The sequence below is a fragment of the Canis lupus genome, chromosome 19, assembly GCF_048164855.1.
Source record: "Canis lupus baileyi chromosome 19, mCanLup2.hap1, whole genome shotgun sequence".
NCBI lineage: Eukaryota > Metazoa > Chordata > Mammalia > Carnivora > Canidae > Canis > Canis lupus.
This window is the reverse complement of record NC_132856.1, coordinates 23589129-23607500: the sequence shown is the minus strand read 5'-3', so window position 1 is coordinate 23607500 and position 18372 is coordinate 23589129. Positions and strand designations below refer to the sequence as shown.

The 18372-nt window shown below is 39.8% G+C and overlaps 1 protein-coding gene across 13 annotated transcripts in view; it reads left to right on the top strand.

Moving 5' to 3' along the window:
* Positions 1–18372, top strand: part of MITF (melanocyte inducing transcription factor) — a 218486-nt gene that overhangs the window by 28918 nt on the left and 171196 nt on the right. For 2 of the 13 annotated variants that reach the window (XM_072785417.1, XM_072785414.1), the window contains exon 1: positions 11499–11641. The exons of 10 other annotated variants lie outside the window; for them this stretch is intronic. In XM_072785417.1, the coding sequence (XP_072641518.1) occupies positions 11634–11641 (8 nt within the window). In that variant the 5' untranslated portion in view covers positions 11499–11633. Of the gene's footprint in view, positions 1–11498; positions 11642–18372 lie in introns of those variants that run through there. One more of the 13 variants, XM_072785425.1, reaches the window with a different exon arrangement.

Below are 18372 nucleotides of genomic sequence, written 5' to 3'. Positions count from 1 at the left end.
CTGGATTTGCTCCATGTTGGTTTCTTAAATATTTTTTGTGCACCTGCTGTTGCTATGTATGCAGCAGCCAAAGGGACTTAAGCAAGTTTAGTCACTCTTTCAGTTGGTCACTTAAAGGCAACTGAAAGTCATTTATTTAAATATTTTTAAGTGAAATGAACGCTTTCTTTTTCTCCCTGAAATTCATTCCTAGTGATCTCTGCTTTAAACTGGGCAAAAACAACAGAAGGATTTCTTACTAGGAAGTCTGACTTTGGGTATTTGCTTAAATGACTTTGAAGGCCAGCTTAACTCATTTCCTGTTGGGATGACACTGGTTTATTAGATTTGGCCCAAGTCAGAGTTAATAGCCTTAATGGTTTTGAATGGTCCCAAATGATTCTCCTGCAGTATGCCATTAGCAAATGGGGAGGTTTCTGCCTATGGTATGCAACACACAGGTACCTGCTTCAGCCAGAGTAGGTTAAAGGGAAGAGCTGTCCCAACTTAAGATTTAGCTATGGACATTTGGTATCCTGGAAAGTAAGTTACCATTGTAATAAATACTAAACTATTTTGCAACAGTTTTTTCTTAATACTTTTGTGTTGTTGTTTTTGAAATGATATGTGAAGGGAATGCCATTTAGAAATCACCCCAGCATTCAGAACTTGTTCAGATCACCCAACTTCTCCAGCAAATGAATTAAAATATGATAGGGTGTTCATGTTGTAAAGGGATAATAAGGCATACCCCTAAGGAGCAATGGATTGGCAGCTTGCCCAGTGCCTGAGACACACTACTAAGACTTTGGAATGGAAAAGTCCAGTCTTCAGTTAGTACATGTGTTGGGCTGTAAAGCTCTGAATTCAATTGGAAATTAGCAAGGCATTCAGTGGTCCCTGGTATTTTATTTTTGTAAATTAGGATTAGCCTGCATCTTTTAAGTTCCGACAGGTAGTGCTTTTTGGGTATTTTGCTATTTCAAGTACTGGTAGGATTAGATAAGGTCTGGTTATAAACCTTTACTATGGGGTTTTTAACCATGAAAGAGCATCAACTGCTTAGTCCATTTGAATCTGTATGAATGTTGTTGTTTTTTTCCTTCATGGGTAAGCCAGATATTACGTAGTTTTAGTATCTACCCTTGGTTCCTACCGCCTTATTTTTGGCCTCTCTTAATATCTCCCTTTATATGTCTGTCATTAAGTTATAATTGAAGCTTGGTGTTTTATATTTAGAATGATGCATGGAGGTTTAGCTGTGCCAGCCATTCAGGCTTAATAGCAAATGTTGGTTCATGCCAGAAAGTTTTTGAAATCTGGTCTCTTTTTTAGAATGTCCAATCTAAGACATTTTAGAATGTCTTTACTCTTGAGCTGAAGGCCATGGGGAAGTAATTCAGAAGAGATTTCTGTATCTATACATGTAAGAGCATCTTGTTTCTGATTAAAACAAACAAAAATTCCTTGCTAGTTCCCCCTTCAACCCAGAGTCACGCAGCCTTAAAAGGGACTGCTTTGACAAGTCTTTATATCACTTCATTTCTTAGTTTACTGACTTTCACACAGGGTATCAGTGAATGCCAGTTCTAGAGTGGGCACATAGTGATGGCAGATGACACCCAGGCCACAAGCTGCTTCCCAGGGGCTGCCAGACACTATCAGACATTTCACAGCTCTTGAATTCTCTGGATTTGGGCCACTTTTGAACTCCATCCATCAATCCATATAACCAGTTATTCAACTAATATTTACTGAGGTTTTAGTGTTTGCCAGGCACCCATGAGGATTTTAGGAGTAGAGCCATGGCTCAAACTGTTGAAAATCTTTATACTCAGGGAACTTACATATGGGGGAAGGGAGGACCGTAGAAATAAACACATACATAAATAGTAAAATATACAATATGGGAAAGAGTCCTAAGTTCTATAGAGGAGGTAAAGCATGGATGGATTTGGGGTAACTTGTGATTTAAAATTGAGTAGGCAGGGGCAGCCTGGGGGACTCAGCGGTTTAGTTCCACCTTCAGCCCAGGGCCTGATCCTAGAGACCCGGGATTGAGTCCCACATCAGGCTCCCTGCATGGAGCCTGCTTCTCCCTCTGCCTTTGTCTCTGCCTCTCTCTCTCTCTCATGAATAAATAAATAAAAAATCTTTAAAAAAAATTGAGTAGGCAAATAAGGCCTTCCTGAGAAAATGATATTTGAGGAAAGATTTCAAGGAGGTTAGAGAGTGAATCATGCTAGCATTTGGAGGAGAAGCTCAGCAGGCAGAGAGAAAGGTAAGTACATAGGCCCTAGATAGTTGTATACCCCATTCAGGATCAGCATGATGGCTGTAATGGCTGGGACAGGCTGAGCAAAGGGAAGAATGATAGGAAATGCAAGACATGAGGTCAGGGAAGAAATGGGATACAAATGGAGGCAACCACTAAAGGAGTTTGTAAAGACTTTGCTCTTTACTTGCGAGAAATGGGGAGCCATTGCAGTTTTCCAGCCAGAGGAGTAACAGGCCTGATTAATTCAAGTGGCAGCTCAATATGGTGGGGAAAATAGTGGTCTGAGAATTTGGAGATCTTTTTAAGTCCTAGTTTTGTCATTGCACAGAGGCAGATTTGTTCAGTATTCTGAGCTTCATGTTGTATTTTTTTTCTTCCTCCTTATAAAACAAGCTGATGGACTAGATAATTTTTATTGACCTTGCAGGTTTTGATACTCTTTCTGCATTTATTGATCCCCACCTCCGTCTTAGTGTGTTTGAGCATTTCATATTTGTGGCTGATTACATTTCTCTTTGAGTATGCACAGCTGGACCTCGGTGTGCAAAATATCTTACTGCACTTTACTTAATTTCTTGAAATTTTCCATAAACATCTCACATTGAAAACTTTGCAGATATGAAGTAATTTTTATATAATGACATTAAAGGTTGCTTGCAGATTAAATGATGTGGGCAAGCACAAATTATAAGCTTTATTGTATAGACTTAATACATTTTGTTGTTGTTGTTGTTATAGGCGTAGAGCTAATTTATTAAGTGCTACAATAAGCTATCAATTGAGATAGAGTGATACACACAACACGACTTCTGCTCCTCAGGGAGTTGAGTAGGAAGAGACAGTCCTGCTTAAGGGAGTACCCCACAAAACAGTCCTTTTGGCAGAAACTAGGGTGGGAAGCATGGCCAGCCTGAGGCCTGTGGGAGGCCTACATAGACTAATAATGTTCAGATATACCTTCACATCAGTATTCTTTAAGTATGTTCCATCATCTAGTTAGATCTAGTGCCATGTATGGGAGGAGGTGCTTATGCTAGGGACCTAGCAGTTTTTCTTCTACAGCTTTGAGCAACTTGGCTCCAGCCCAAACATGCATCTCACTGGTTAGGACGTTGAGGCTGTACAATGAACCATCTCTAAGGCAGTTTAGGGACCATCGTTTTTGACTCAAGAATTTGGGCTTCTCAACCCTCTTCCTTCCATCAGAGTATTTTTTCTACTTCCTATGAGAGTATAGTCCTCTTATAGACTGGTACTTTAGCAAGACAATGGCCAGTCAGTTCATTTATCATCCCTGTGGAGAAATATCACCCTACCCTTGTCTTATCTTCAGGTCTTCAGTGTGCATTTGATCAGGAGTCAAATGGAGCCCCAGTCATTTCACTCAATCTATTCCTTATGTTCTATTAACTGGTTTCATGTTGGGCCACCAAAAAATGCTATAAGTTTCCAGGTTGAGGAGTCTGGAAACAACTCCCCAGGGAATAAGAGGGCTGGTGCTTGCCCAGACTGGCCCTTCAGATGTCTCCTGGCATGTGCTGGGGCACCGAAGGCCTTGCTGCTGAGCATAGCTACCATGGTTGTGAATACCCTGACATTCACCAGTCCTTTAGCACCTAAGTTGGGAACAGAGCCAAGAACTCTTAACTCTGATGTCACACTACTTCCTTTTAATTTTTTTCTACCTCGAGCCTTTTCACACATTCCTCCTGCCATCTGGAAACTTTTCTACCATTCTCCTTTCTACTTTCTATTCTTTCAGTCTCAAAGGTTGCCTCCTGACCCACTTCCTTGCCCCTCACCTGAGTTAGCTGTGCTGTTCCTTTATGGTTTCTTTCTTTTTTTCTTTGTCTTTTTTCCCAAGAGAGAGAGGGTGCGGAGAGACAGAAGGAGAGGGAGAGAATCTTATGCAGGCTCCATGCCTAGCATGGAGCCTGATGTGGGGCTCAGTCTCATGAGCCTGAGATCATGAGCTGAACTGAAATCAAGAGTATAATGCTCAACCGAATGAGTCACCCAGGCCCCCTCCTGTATGGTTTCTTGATCTTTTCCTTCATACCACCTACTTACACACTTAATTACTTACATAATTATCTTATACTTGTCTGTGTGTTCAGTATATGTCTTCTGACTTCATGAGACCAGGGAGCATCACGATTTAGTTCACTATTGTATTACCAGAGATTAGCCCAGGGCCTGCACAGATAGGCACTGTAAAAATATTTGTTGATTAAGTGAGTCCATAAGTGAAAGAATAAAATGATTAAAAGGCAGACTCCGCATTTTCTCTTGTCTATTCATATTAAGTGTCTGTGTCTGTCCCGGCTGAGGGTAACAACTGTTATTGACTTTGCATTTTATTGAGGATGCTGAAGATGTGATTTTTGTCTCCAACATAACTCTGTGGCCTTGTGGAATTTTATTAAAGTTGTCTCTGCAAAAACCAAAACTCAATGACACACACAACTCAGCATTCTTTAACTGGTGTAGGCTTGACATGTTGGGCTATGATTTATCAATTTATTTTGCTGTAGTTGCATTTTTATTCCTTAATTCTGTTTCCAGAAATGAGCTTTAATTCTGTTTAGATCCTTCTCCATTCTATTTGTTGAAAATGGATAGAGAAATGATGACTTTTTCTTAATAAGATTCATAATGCTTTTTTGGAGGGATTTATTTTGGCTTACATAATGGAACTTTTAAGAGGGTAGGAATAGAAAACTACTTTCTCTAGAAGAAAGAGCAAAGTTACCTACTGTGTGTATAAAAGAAAAACAACATCTACAGCGGACTTTCTTTATTTCTAAAACTAAACTGTCTTTAGTGTTCGTATCACAAAGATGGGCTTTTCCCAAGCCAGGTTGGCATGTGTAATTTATAGAGAAAGCATGTATTGTTCTGCAGTATGCATTGCGGTTATACTGGCTCCCATAAGATTAGCTCAAAGGTATCTATGAATAGTCACACCCTAAATTACACGAACTGAACAGTTTTAAAGAGGTGGAAAATCTGATGCCTATTGTTTCCCAGACACACATGCCTCAGGAAAAAATTTGGGGAGGTGGGGTGTGAAACCCAAACATTGCTACTTTATATTCCCCAATGTGTAGCACCTGTTGGTTGTGTGACCCTGGACAACTGAATTAACTTCTCTGAGCCCCAGAGCCTCCATCTGTAAAGTGGAGATAAAAATACCACTTATATCAGAGTTATTAGAATTTCATGAGATAATATATGGAAAGTATCACAATGCTCAGCACATTATAAATGCCCTAGAGATAAATTATTACTTGGAGGATAGTGCAGTGAATAGGGTGGTAGTTAAGGGCAGAGACTCTGGAAGTCCTGGACTGGATTTGAATCCTGGATCTGCAGCTTATTGGCTGGGTCATCTTGACCTAGTAACTTGACCTTTCCATGTTTTAGTTTCCCCATATGTAACATGAGGATAGCAATAATACCTGCTATATTGGATTGTCATGACATTTAACACTTTGTCAACTGCTGGTACATGCTATGTACCAGTGCTATATAAATGCTTGCAGTTGTGATGAAGAAGCCTACAAATAGATGGTCTGGGGTCATAAGTCAGGTTCCATTATGTACCAGATGTACCAATATGAAGTCATCAATTTCTTTGAGGTTCTATTTCCTTTTTGCAATATGAGGATGATTCCGGTTGTAGTGCCAAGTTTTATGAGAAATCAGTGAGATAATGCATGTGTAAAGTGCTTAGAATAGGGAGTGGCACGTGAAAAATACTCAATAAATCATAACTATTTATAGCGATTACATAACTTTTTTGTAATTGTCACTACTACCAATATTATTGCTTCTATTATTTTTAATTCTTTTAGTAATGTATCTCTGGCTGATACAGAATGTATATGGTAAGATGGATTCTACAGACCCTCTGAAAACCAACATGCTTCATATGTAGGAAATAATGTTGAGGTCTTTTGTTACCGATTGGTAGGTTTATGTAAATGGAGCTATTTCAGGAAATTGAAAATACTCAGTAAGAGTCTTACAATCATGCATTTGCAGTTTTATAGGTCAGAAAACATTGAAGTCAGTCAGGGTCAATGTTAGGGGGACAGTTATATTCATGGAAAATGATTCCTAGGAAACATTAGGAACTAAGATTTCCAAAGTTAAAAGATAAAAAGACATTACATAAACCATGGTTAAATCCAGTCTGTTTCTATTTCATATCTTCACTGGAACTGTGTTCATAGAGTATAGTTTTGACATTGTTTAAATTTCTGATGTTAAAGCTCACTTATGACTGATAACCATGCATCACCGGAAATGGATAAACACTGATTCGAACGTTGGTAACATTTTCCATTTTAGTCATTTGGGTCACTATTTTTACAGTATCTGTATTTAAATTTTGTGTTGTTTTGCAATATGTCTTTAAGTTCAACTTCCTTTTTTTTTTTTTTTTTTTTTTAAATAAGGTAGGGAAGGAAAACTGTGATTATAGAACAGAGCTATAAATGGTATTTGAGAAAAGCAGGGCTTTGACTAGCATTTGGCCCCAAGTCTCCTGTGTTTTAATGGAGGGTGAGAACTTGCATTGGGAGTTGGATGTGCAAAGAAGTGCAAATGGTTGTATCAGGACTAGGTGGTCAGATATTGCAGCCAAACCATGGAAGTGCTGATGAAATTCCTAGATTGTGTTCTGGAAGGATGAATGAAGTTATTCAATCAAAAGTATATGGGAGAGTTTCCCTAGGGCGTGTGCAAATATCAACTGACAGTAAGGGAATGGTTTGAAGGCTGGAACCTAGAGAGGAAATTAATTTAAGTTTAGTGTCATAGGGACCATAGAATGGAGGACCTTTTTTAAATTCATGATTAGGAGGATGGGTTTTATTCAAAGGCCAGGAGGGAGGCATGGACAGTTTTAAGTAGGAGCTATGGGATTCTATTTGTGTTCCTGAAAGATCATCATTGTGGTAGTGCCACAGAAAATGGATTACAGAGGGTAGTGACAAAGAAGACCAATGAACGGCAGTGCAGGCAGGAGATGGTGCTATCTGGGACCTGCCCAGGTTGGAGAGTTGGAGAGAAGGGGGTGGAATTAAGAGATATTGGGGGATGAAGAAACACAGGTCTGGGTGGTTGGTTGGACTTAAGTGGGAAGAAAAGAAAGAAGAATGGCTTTCAATCAGGCTTACGTTTTTATTTTTTTCTTTTTTAAAATATTTTATTTATTTATTCATGAGAATACGCAGAGAGGAGAGAGAGAGAGGCAGAGACACAGGCAGAGGGAGAAGCAGGCTCCATGCAGAGAGCCTGACGTGTGGGACTCGATCCCGGGTGTCCAGGATCACGCCCTGGGCTGAAGGTGGCACTAAATCGCTGAGCTACCCGGGCTGCCCAGGCTTACGTTTTCATGCATGAAACTCAATAGCCTTTTGACATTTGTTCAAACAAATTCATCATCATCAAATTCATTCATTCATTCATCTCCCCTATAAGAAGTCTAGCAGGTCCTTGACCACAGCTGTTCTTTTAGTGGCTCCATGGAGTCAGAACCATCCTCACAGCCATTTGTTGTCTTGGCTTTTTCCCAGTGTTTTTCACTAAGTGGTGGCAAGGTGGCTGCCACCCCTCCAGGAATCACATCTGCTTTAAGAAGATGGGGAAGGGATGAGGAAAATCTCTACTAGGAAAAAAAAAAGACACAGGCTTTCCCAGGAAATCCTTGTAGATGTCTCTTTGCATCTCAGTGGCTGAAAATATGTTACATGGCATCTCCTGTCTGGGCATATTGCCGCCCTGAGCAAGTACTAGTTCTGTTAGTAGCAAACAAAGGAAGTGGAACTGGTATCTGCAGATAGTTGCTGGGTTTGCCTTACCAAGGTTTCTGGTAAAACATGGAGGAGTAAGGAATGTTTGAGGACACAGAGGAGTTTAATCATGTGTGTGGGAAATGTCAATGGGCAAGTTTTCCCGGCCCTGCTCAGACTCTCCTATATATTTGTAAGTTACCTTCAAACACATAAAAGTCTGAATTGTCTTTAAATATGTTAAACATATCTTCTTTCCTGTCCGATTAAAATTCTCAGTCTACAAAAGACATTTTTCTAAATTTGTTCCAAATCTCACTTATCCCTAATCTCTCAGTGCACCTCTTTGGGTTTAGAGCAAATGAGGACAGTTCCGTTTGGCGTTCACTTACTTATGTGCAAGTAAAATCAGGGAGTGCATGATGGAAAATGTCATACCCTTTACTATGACTTTTATATCTGCGAAGGATATAATTATTCTGTGTTTAAAACTAGAGAGGGGAAATGTTTGTTCACTTTTTTTGAAGGTAACATTATTCAGGGTATTCAGGTGCAAATATTTGTCTTCTACCCTGGTTTAATTCAAGAAGGCCTTCCCCTCCTAATATATGCAGAATTCTGTTAGTGACTGTTTTAGCTAACATAGTTCTGAGGAGAAATTACTTTCCAGTTTTTGAGGCATAGCAGAAAAGGAGAGATTTCTGGAAAGAGGACTCTCAAATCTGCCATTTTGCTTTCTGATCTTGGGAATTTTGTTTAACCTCTCTGAACTGGTTTATTCTATGAATTGGGATGAGAGCAAGGAGAAGTGTTATATGCCCTACCATACATATACACAGAAATAGCTCAGACACAAGAGTGACTGGGGCACACTCTTGGGGCAAACAGAATATAGTGGAGTAAGATAGGAAGAGATGAACTCTTCTGGGAGACTTTAAAAAGGCTTTGTGGAAGAGGGAATTTGAACTCCCTGTTAGAGAAGACCGGGGGTTTACAGGATGATGGAGGATGGTCTTAGGCTGGGCAAAGGCACACAGTATGTTGGGGGTGCTTGAGGATTCCAGGGATTTTTTTTTGTTTTCAGGAAAGGACAAAATGAGGAAAGTCTTGGAAGTCTGGCTGAGTGAGTTTGGACTTTGTTCTGTAGGTGTAGGTATAGGTGTGTAACCAAAGACATTTAAAAATTTCATACAACAATTTTGATGGAAGTAGAATTTATGCTTCAGAGAATATGTACATTCAAAGTGTTCATGGATTCAGACATTAAACTTTTTATTTTTGAGATAATTGTAGACTCTGATACCTAAAGCACATAGTTTTACGAAATTATCCTGAGGGAGCCCATGTGCCTACCTAGTTTTCCTCAGTGGTAACATCTGATACAGTATCACAACCAGGAAACTAACTGAAGACTTTTGAGGGGAGTCTGTGATATGCCCAATCTGTATTTTAAGTGGGTGGTCCAAGTGGGGACGGACTGGAATGGATTGGAGGTATGACATGGAAGTTAGGAGGTTCTTGCAATGATCTAAGAGAGGACATGAAGACAATGGTGATGGGTATGGAAAGGAGTGGGTAACTGAGATAAGAACAACAGGATTTGGCAATCATGTGGGACAGTAAGACCAGTTGGTACTTTGCGCAGTTGCTTAACCAAGTGTGGACCAACTAGTGTGCTAGTCATAGTCACTCTGTTAAGTACTGTGGGGGTGAAAAGATGACCTAACAGAGATGAGAGACCAGGTAGAAAGACTGAATAAGACCATGAACCCTTTGCAGAGGGGCAAGTATTATTCTGCTGCTGCTGGCTATTATTATGATGGAATGTAGGTCCGGTGTGGCTGCTATTCTGATTTTTCAGAAACCAGAAATCTAGATATTTATTTGAGATTTCCCAATTTAAATGTTGCCTAATATAACTTAAAAAAAAAAAAAAAGAAGGATGCATGCTAACTAGCACTCATTTGTGGGCTGGATTCACCTTACAGATGCCCAGTTCTTACCCTCTGTTTTCTCCATGGAATATTTAGAGCTTATTTCAGAAATGTTTAGAGCTTATTTCAGTTACTTGCTATTGCGTTAACAAATGACCCAAACGAAATGGCTCAAAATAATAACGATTTTATTATTTCTCACAGTTTTGAGGGTTAACTGGGTTCAACTGGGCAGTTTTCTGCTGGTCTTGCTTGGGATCCTTCCTATAGTTGTACTTAGGTGATAGCCAGGACTGAAGAAATCTGGATATCTGTCTTGAGTGCTGAGTCAATTGTAACTTTCTATTTCTCATATAGTTTCAGGGTCTCTTGTGGCCTCTCTATGTGATCTCACTGGTGAGGGTCACTGAACTCCTTGCTTGGTGCCTCTCCACAGTGAATGTTCCAGGAGAAAGTAAGTGGAAGCTACCAGCTTCCTTTAGATCCAGAATTGTCAAAGCATCATCTTTGCCGTGTCCCCATGTCAGAGGCCAGCCCAGAATCACTGTGGGAGGGAACTACACAAGGGTATGAATACTGGGCAGTCTGCTTATGTTGACTGATGGCCATCTTTGGAAACGACCTAAAGCCATCGTTGGATGCTATCTACAACTGAAGTCAAGATGTCCACATGGTGGTGACATTGTTTATTAAGATAAGCTGGCAAGATGGGGCAGGTTCTCCTGCCTACTAGCTCATGTTCCTCTAAAGTTTTTAGAGAAAATGTAATTTTAAATGTTTTTATGGTAATTGTGATGCTGAACACACTTGGCTTTTAACATGGTGACTTTCTTTGGACACATAAATCATTTGTAGTCATTTGGGTTCTGGTCCTTTAAAAAACTACCAATAATAAGTGATAAGATGGATCTACTCTGGTTTTGGTGAGGGTGTGTATTTCACATATGTGGCCAGCTTGTTTATGTCGCATCCCTAACCATGTATTCCTTCAGAAAAGGAGCCCTCAAATAAAATTTGTTGAATAAGAGTTGTAAATCTTTCCTGGCCCCGAATAGGTACAGCTAAAAGGTCCATTCTCCCAGTTCTTTTGTATTCCTAAAATCTAGAACCAGCTACATAATTTGTGGGGCTCAGTGCAAAATGGAAATGTGTGATCTATTATTTAAAAATTAAGAATTTGAGGACAATAACAGCAGGCTGTGTAGCCCAAACCAGCCCTATGCAATTACCCAAGTAACTGCTCCTCAGGCCGGCCCTGCTCAGACTCTTGAAGCTGTGTGCAAATGTTGGGGTAAATTGCATTTTTCCAATAAGGATTATTGGCTCTAATCAAATTCTCAGTTGACTGTGACACCCTAGAAAGTTTTAGAAGCATTGCTTAGACAAATTAGAAAAGGTAGAAGCTTTATGTTTGAACAGTTCTCTCTCCCAAACAGACAGTATACCTTCTGGCCATAGCAACTGGTCTTGGCAGGCATTAGACTGAGCTTCCTGCCAGTTAGTCTCACTGAATTCCAGTGACACCAGTGTAGCAGCGACAGTACATGTTGAGTGTTTGACAGGTTGTTTCCTGCATGTCCTTTCTCGCTTTTTACTGAGCTCTGTTTCTGAAGCATACAGAATGGATTGCCAGTCTCATCTATGAGCATGTAAGTTCACTTGGAACAGACACTAGCCCAGTTCATTATGTTAGGGATTTGGGGGTCAGCATCTCTGGAAGGTCATCGGTGGACTCTAGGGCTGCCACATTGCATTTCTTGTCTCCTGGTGCTGGACATTGCAAGTCCAAGATCAAGGTATCTACAGGGCCATGGCCCCTCTGTAAGTGCTAGGGAGAGATAAGTTGTAGGTCTCTTTCCTGTCTTCTGGTGGTTCTTAGCCTATGGTAACATAACTCCAAGTGTTCACATGGCTTCTCTTTGAATGTGTGTGTGTGTCCAGATTTTCCCATTTTATGACATCAGTCATATTCAATTGGGGCTCACTCTATTCCAATGTGACTTTGTCTTAACAGATTATATCTGTAACAATCCAGGTTTCAGATCAGGTCACATTCTAAGGGTATTTGTGGTTGAGACTTCATCATTTGTATTTTGGGGGCACATAATTCAACCCGTAGTTGGAGCATGTTCTGACGATGGTCTGGGAATGGCAGCCCCTGGCATTGTGCCTTGCACAACCAAAGCAGCCGTGCCCTGTAAGACTCAGAGTCTCCTCTGGCCATTTAAAGAAGAGGTGATTGTGCAGCTGAGTTTTTATAATACATGAGCCACTCTCATTTACTTGTTTGGGTCCCTGATTTGTAGCATCATAAGCTCTTCTGTTGTTTTTTTGTTTTTTGTTTTTTGTTTTTAATCTTCCCTGTCAATCAGTGGGTGCCAAGGTCAAATTACCCTCACACCCACACACCTGACCCTCATAATAGAATAATAATAAGCTAACATTTATTGAATGTTTATTATATGCTAAGAACTCTGCATGCATTATCTAATTTATCTTCACAACAACTCTATTAGATAGTTACTGTTATTCTTCTATTTAACAGATGAGGGCACCGAGGTTAAGTGTGGTTGTGTGACTCGCCCATAGTCACATAGCTAATTAAATGACAAGCTGTGATTTGATCCCAGTTCTGATTTCCAAACCCAAGCACCATTACGTAGGGTGTGTACTGTACTTTTAGAGGAATGCTTACATAGGACACTTCACCATTCATTCTAGGCCTGTTCTTTCAGGGACCTTTTCTTTTTTCTAGATAAATCCTTTATTAAATATTTTCCACCTATGTTGATTTCTCTCAGGATTTTTACCTCTTTCTAAAGCAACCGCCAGGCCTTCCCTTGGTTTTATTGTTATCTACTTAAGTAAATCTAGGAATATGCAATCTAAATTAATTGAAATTACGAATGGTAAATGGTGAGTGGGATTATGTTTGAGCTGTGTGTTTCACAGATCCTTAAGAGAACATAAAAATTAACTCATTTCCTTGACACAGATGAGAATAGAGCCCTACACATCACCAGAGAATTTCCTACCAGTGATAAGGAAAATTAGTCTCATCTAACTTATACTGCTTTCAGTATAATGTGCTCTGTGGTGAGAGGGGAAGACCATTCTCTTGATAAATACCTTTATGCTCTAGGTAGCAGCTAGAATTCTTTCTATCAGAGTGATTGTCAGTTAAATTTATACATATAAAAAGGCTCTTTTCCAGGTGTGAGAACAATGCTGGTTTGGAAGCAGAGACCTGGGTATCCTCTGACGGATTATGGGGAAGTTTAGATACCAGAAATTATGTTTTGCTTGGATGCTTCTTGTCTCACCTGCCCATCTGTACCGTATTAAGTTGCAAACAATATGATAGAGTCATCTTTCTAAAAGTTCTGATTATTTTTGACAGTCTATGTTGAGCAGGTAGAAAAGAAAGATAAGGTGCTTATATTTGACTACAGTTGATTTAGTCAAGTATATACATATACACATAGATACATATGTATGTGTATATATGTGTGTGTATATATGTATAGCCTTTGTTAAAATGCCATGTCAGGAGATGTTGCTTTTAGCACGGTAAATGTTGACCAGGGACATCTCAATTCTAACTGTGAAGTATTTGCCAGGGCCTATGGGATCCTTTATTTATTTGCAAGGTTTTGATAAAAGATGTTTTAAATTACCCAGAATAGATTTTTTTTTTCTTCTGTGTGCCTAAAAGCAGTGTTTCACAAAATGTAGTTTGAAGGTCACTTGTGTTAAAATCATCTGGGAATGCACTAAAAATATGAATTCCTGGGTCCTGGGACTCCAGTTCCTACTGATTTGAGGATTTCAGGACCACTGTATTTTGCTCAGCTCCTCTGTGATTCTTTGCCACATCACTGTGGGAGAATCATGGTCTGTGCTCGCTTTGGCAGCACATATACTAAAAATTGGAGAACTGTGGTCTGAAAGGTATCAGCATGAGGATGACAGTTTAACTTAATTTTCTTTTTTGCTTTACATTCTTCTTGCCTACTTCTCCTCCTCTTCCCCTTCCCTCAAATATATTAAGAAAAGTATTTTAAGAATTATTCTAGGGGCACCTGGGTGGCTCCGTCAGTTAAGCTTCTGCCATCGGCTCAAGATCATGATCTCAGGGTCCTCAGATGGAACCCCTTGTTGGGCTCACTGCCAGCAGGGGGTCTGCTTCTCCCTCTGTGCCTCCCCTCACTCTCCCTCTCTCTTAAAAAAATAAAATCTTAAGAAAGTTATTCTAATGGTTTATGTTTTTTACTGTTTATGAAAGGCTTTTGTTAATCTTAGCAATATCACAATTCCATCTTTTCTTTTGTGGTCTATATTAAAGGAGCCATTGGGAAAGAGTTGTTTTGTTTTGTTTTTTGTTTTTGTTTTTGTTTTTTAAATACCTGCTATTCTCTATAGCAGATCTCCAGGAAGGAACAACATGCTGTTTGTTCTTTTCTCAGGATGAACCATGGGCTTTCATTGCTAATGGGTGTTATGATCAGTGCTTTCCAGCAATTTATGATTCCTCCTTTTTATAAATCCCAGAATTTAGTACAGACATTTCTGACATTTATAGAAGCTGCTTTTGAGGGTGAGGGAAGGTGATTAGAATTCTCTGAGAAATCATTTTGAAGGATTTTCTGCTATCAAACTAGGTAGTGATGATTCTCTCAGTGTTTAGTGTCAAGGATCTTAAGATTTTTAAGTATAGGAAATAGTCATAAAACTAGAGTTTTGAGTGAATTTTTTAAAACATGAAGTTTTTTGTTTTTTAAAGATTTTATTTATTTATTCATGAGAGACAGATTGAGAGAGAGAGAGAGAGAGAGAGGCAGAGACACAGGCAAGGGAGAAGCAGGCTCCATGCAGGGAGCCTGATGCGGGACTCGATTCTGGGTCTCCAGGATCAGGCCCTGGGCTGAAGGCGGCACTAAACTACTGAGCCCCCCGGGCTGCCTTAAAACATGAAGTTTTTAACCAAAAGTATTCAGACAAGTGAGTCTCCTCCCCTTTATCCCCCATGTTAGAGAAGTTCCTTTGTTGAGAAGTTGAACTAGCAAGCTATTTTCCACCTTAATCCATGGTAAATAAGTAGTTAGATTACTAGAGGTTAGGAATTTTTCAGGTGATTTGAATGGATGCTCCTAAAGGTGTATTAAACTAGATGATGATTTTAGAGACACGTCTTTCTTTATAAAAGACTTGATAGCACAGGGCAATCATAATTTAAATGTTATCAAGTTAAACTATTGTGGTGATTTTTTTCTGAAATGTCAGATCCAATGTATATTTTCCATTGGAGACCCCTCAGGTAAATCTCAAGGGTCCTGTATCCCAGTCTGGAAAGATTGGCCTGGATTGTGGGCTCTAGCAGCTGTTTGGCTTTTTGTTTGGGCTGGGTAATACAAGTGAGAGCCTGTTATGTTTGTCAAAGTGCTGCGGTTGGATTTTCTTTTTTAAATGGTACAAATCTATTATCTTCCTGTTGTTGTCTCTTCCATGAAAGCTTTCTATTGGCAGAGAACTCTTGAGTGGGCTGACAGTCATGGTGCAGAGTATAATTCGGGTTATCCTGCAAGGGGCTCGAACATTCCTCATGAGGGCTGAGGCAGGGCAGGCGGAGTGGAGCAGTGAGTCATGGCGTGCTGGGGCAGTTGTGTCCCGAAATAACAACAGCAGTGGCGGCAATTTAATAGCAGTCGCCAGCCTAGCATTTATTGATGCTTCCAACTTGTCAGGCACTCTGCTAAGTGCCTCATACGCATGATCTCATTTAAATCAGCAACAATCCCAGGAACCGAGTACCATCTCTTATATCCATGTTACAGAGAAGCATCTCAAAGTCATGTGACTAGCAGGGGTGGGACTTGAACCCTGATCTTTTGGATGCCTCAACTCATGCCTTTCAAAGCTGCACTGTGCTCTCTTTGACAAAAGTACACGATGTTACTGGGTTCCCTATCTCCTCTTAAATCCCATCATCATCAGTGTTTACTTGGCAGTTTTGACTTGGTAATCCAGGGACTTGGAGATTACTCTCATCTTGTTTTTCATGAATTCAGGTTCTGAGTGAGAAGGAATAGGACTTGAAAAAGTTCATCCTTGAGAAACTGAGCATGACCTTCTTCCTGGGACCATGTCTATTTACTGAATGGTCAATGGAAAAAAGGAGTCCTAAGTGGTGAAAGGTTAGGGGGTTTGGATAAGAGAGAAGGGGGTAGGCAGGTGGATACTTCCAGGGTGGTTTCTACCTTCAGAGAGAAGAAGGAGGGATAGTAAATATATTTAAAAACGAGTTAAAAGTTCAGCCAGATGGTAATTAATGCCATAGGATTTTATATGAAAAACAAAAGATCCTATGCTTAAGTAAATTTGGGGGACTATACACTCTAACATCCATTTGGGGAACAACAACAAAGGGACCATGGCACCTAACACTTAATTTTTCCTGCGTGCCCTTTTAGCACTTTGTATGTACCAACCCTGTAAAGTATGAGTTGCAGTTGACCCTTGAATGACACAGCGGATAGGGGCAGCCACCCCCTGCACAATTGAAAATCCATGTGTAACTGTGGACTCCCCCAAAACCTAACTACTAATAGCCTCTTGTTGAATGTAAGCCTTACCAATAATATAATTGATTAATGCATGTTTTGTGTGTTATACATATTATATACTGAATTCTTACAATAACGTTAGCTGGAGGAAAGAAAGTATTATTTAGAAAGCCATTAATAAGAGAAAGTACATTTATAGCATTGTACTGTAGAAAATTCACATATAAGTGAACCAGCGTGGTCCAAACCCATGTTGTCCAGGGTCAACTGTATTTTAATCCCAGTTCCACAGAAAGGTCATTCTGCTTTTGTGTATTAGAGTTGGGATCCTAACCAAGGCAGTAGGAGTCTAGATACTGGATTCTAGATACTGGATTCTATCTACTGTTGCCTCTTCTGGTGACACCTGCTGAGCACATATGTATGTGTCAGGCCTTTTCTAAGTTCTTACATATATTTGTGTTTACTCACTTAACCTTCTCAAGTATCATAATGTGCATCAGCATACTAAAAGTTCTGAAATGAGCGGCAATCAACAAACTGGTGTATCTTTGCCCAGCATTTCTCAGATTTACTTGACTATAGCATTCTCCTGCCTTTTTTTTTTCTTTCTTTCTTTCTTTTTTTTTTGAGAGGGAGAAGAGTTGAAGCAAGAATATCTGCCAGTGTGTACTTTTTGAAATCCTAAACAAGAGATGCATTTTATTCTGACCCCTCAAAACAGGTTTGAAATGTGATTTATTTTCAAGATAGTGTAAGGATTCCCTGAGAGTCTGGCTTTGTTCTGGAACTGCCCAGTGCTGGTGACCTTCATCAGAGCTTCATCTTGCTGGCCCCAGGGCTATGAATACCTGTTTCTATCTATTTTATGGGAATGTTGACAGTAAATGAGCATGAAGCTCTTGGGGCTCCTTAGACGAAAGAAGCTATTGATGTCCAAGGTCTTCTTAATGTCTTATCAGATATCCAGAGTTTCTTCATTTTGGTTAACGTTGAAAAATGAACGTATACACTAGTAGGACAGGCTCAGTAGCCTTAGATTACTCAGAGGAGGAAAGGAAATCTATCTGGAAAATGTTTATGGCTCCCTTGAGTCAAATCTTCAGATGCTTAAGAGTAGCATTGATATGATGGTGACAGTCACTTGAGTAACATTAATAATGAGTTTCCCATAAGACTGTGAGAGCTGTATGTTTGTTTGTATGGTCTTATCCTTTGAAGTCCAGATATTTGAGGCCAGGGACCCAAATACATGTCTGGGGCATAATTCTTACAAATGTATGTTATTTTACAAGTTTTTTTTTTTTTTTTTTTTTTTTAAGAATTAGAGTTTGATCAGTGTATAGGTAAAAATTCATGTACTTGTAAATGGCATTGAATCCAACCCATTAAAGAATATTCGTTGGTTCATTTAGGTGAAGAGTCCAGGTCCTTTCAGAGTTGGTTTGAACTTCAGCGTTATGGGATGCCTGGATTGCTCAGTCAGTTGGGCATCTGCCTTGGCTCAGGTCATGATCCTGGAGTCCTGGGATCAAGCCCCACATCAGGCTCCCTACTTGACAGGGAGTCTGCTTCTCCTTTTGCCCCTCACCCTGCTCGTGCATATGCTCTCTCTCTCTTTCTTGCTCTCACAAATAAATAAATTAAATCTTAAAAAAAAAAAAAAGAACTTCAGGGTTAGTTTGACTCAGAGTCCTAGTGTTACTGTCATGGGTTTGGTTTCTGATCCTATCCACTCTGATGGGGTTATGTCACCTTCAGTGTATTGTTGGTTCTACTTAATGTCAAGACTCTACCAAATGCTCCTGGGGCTGCTT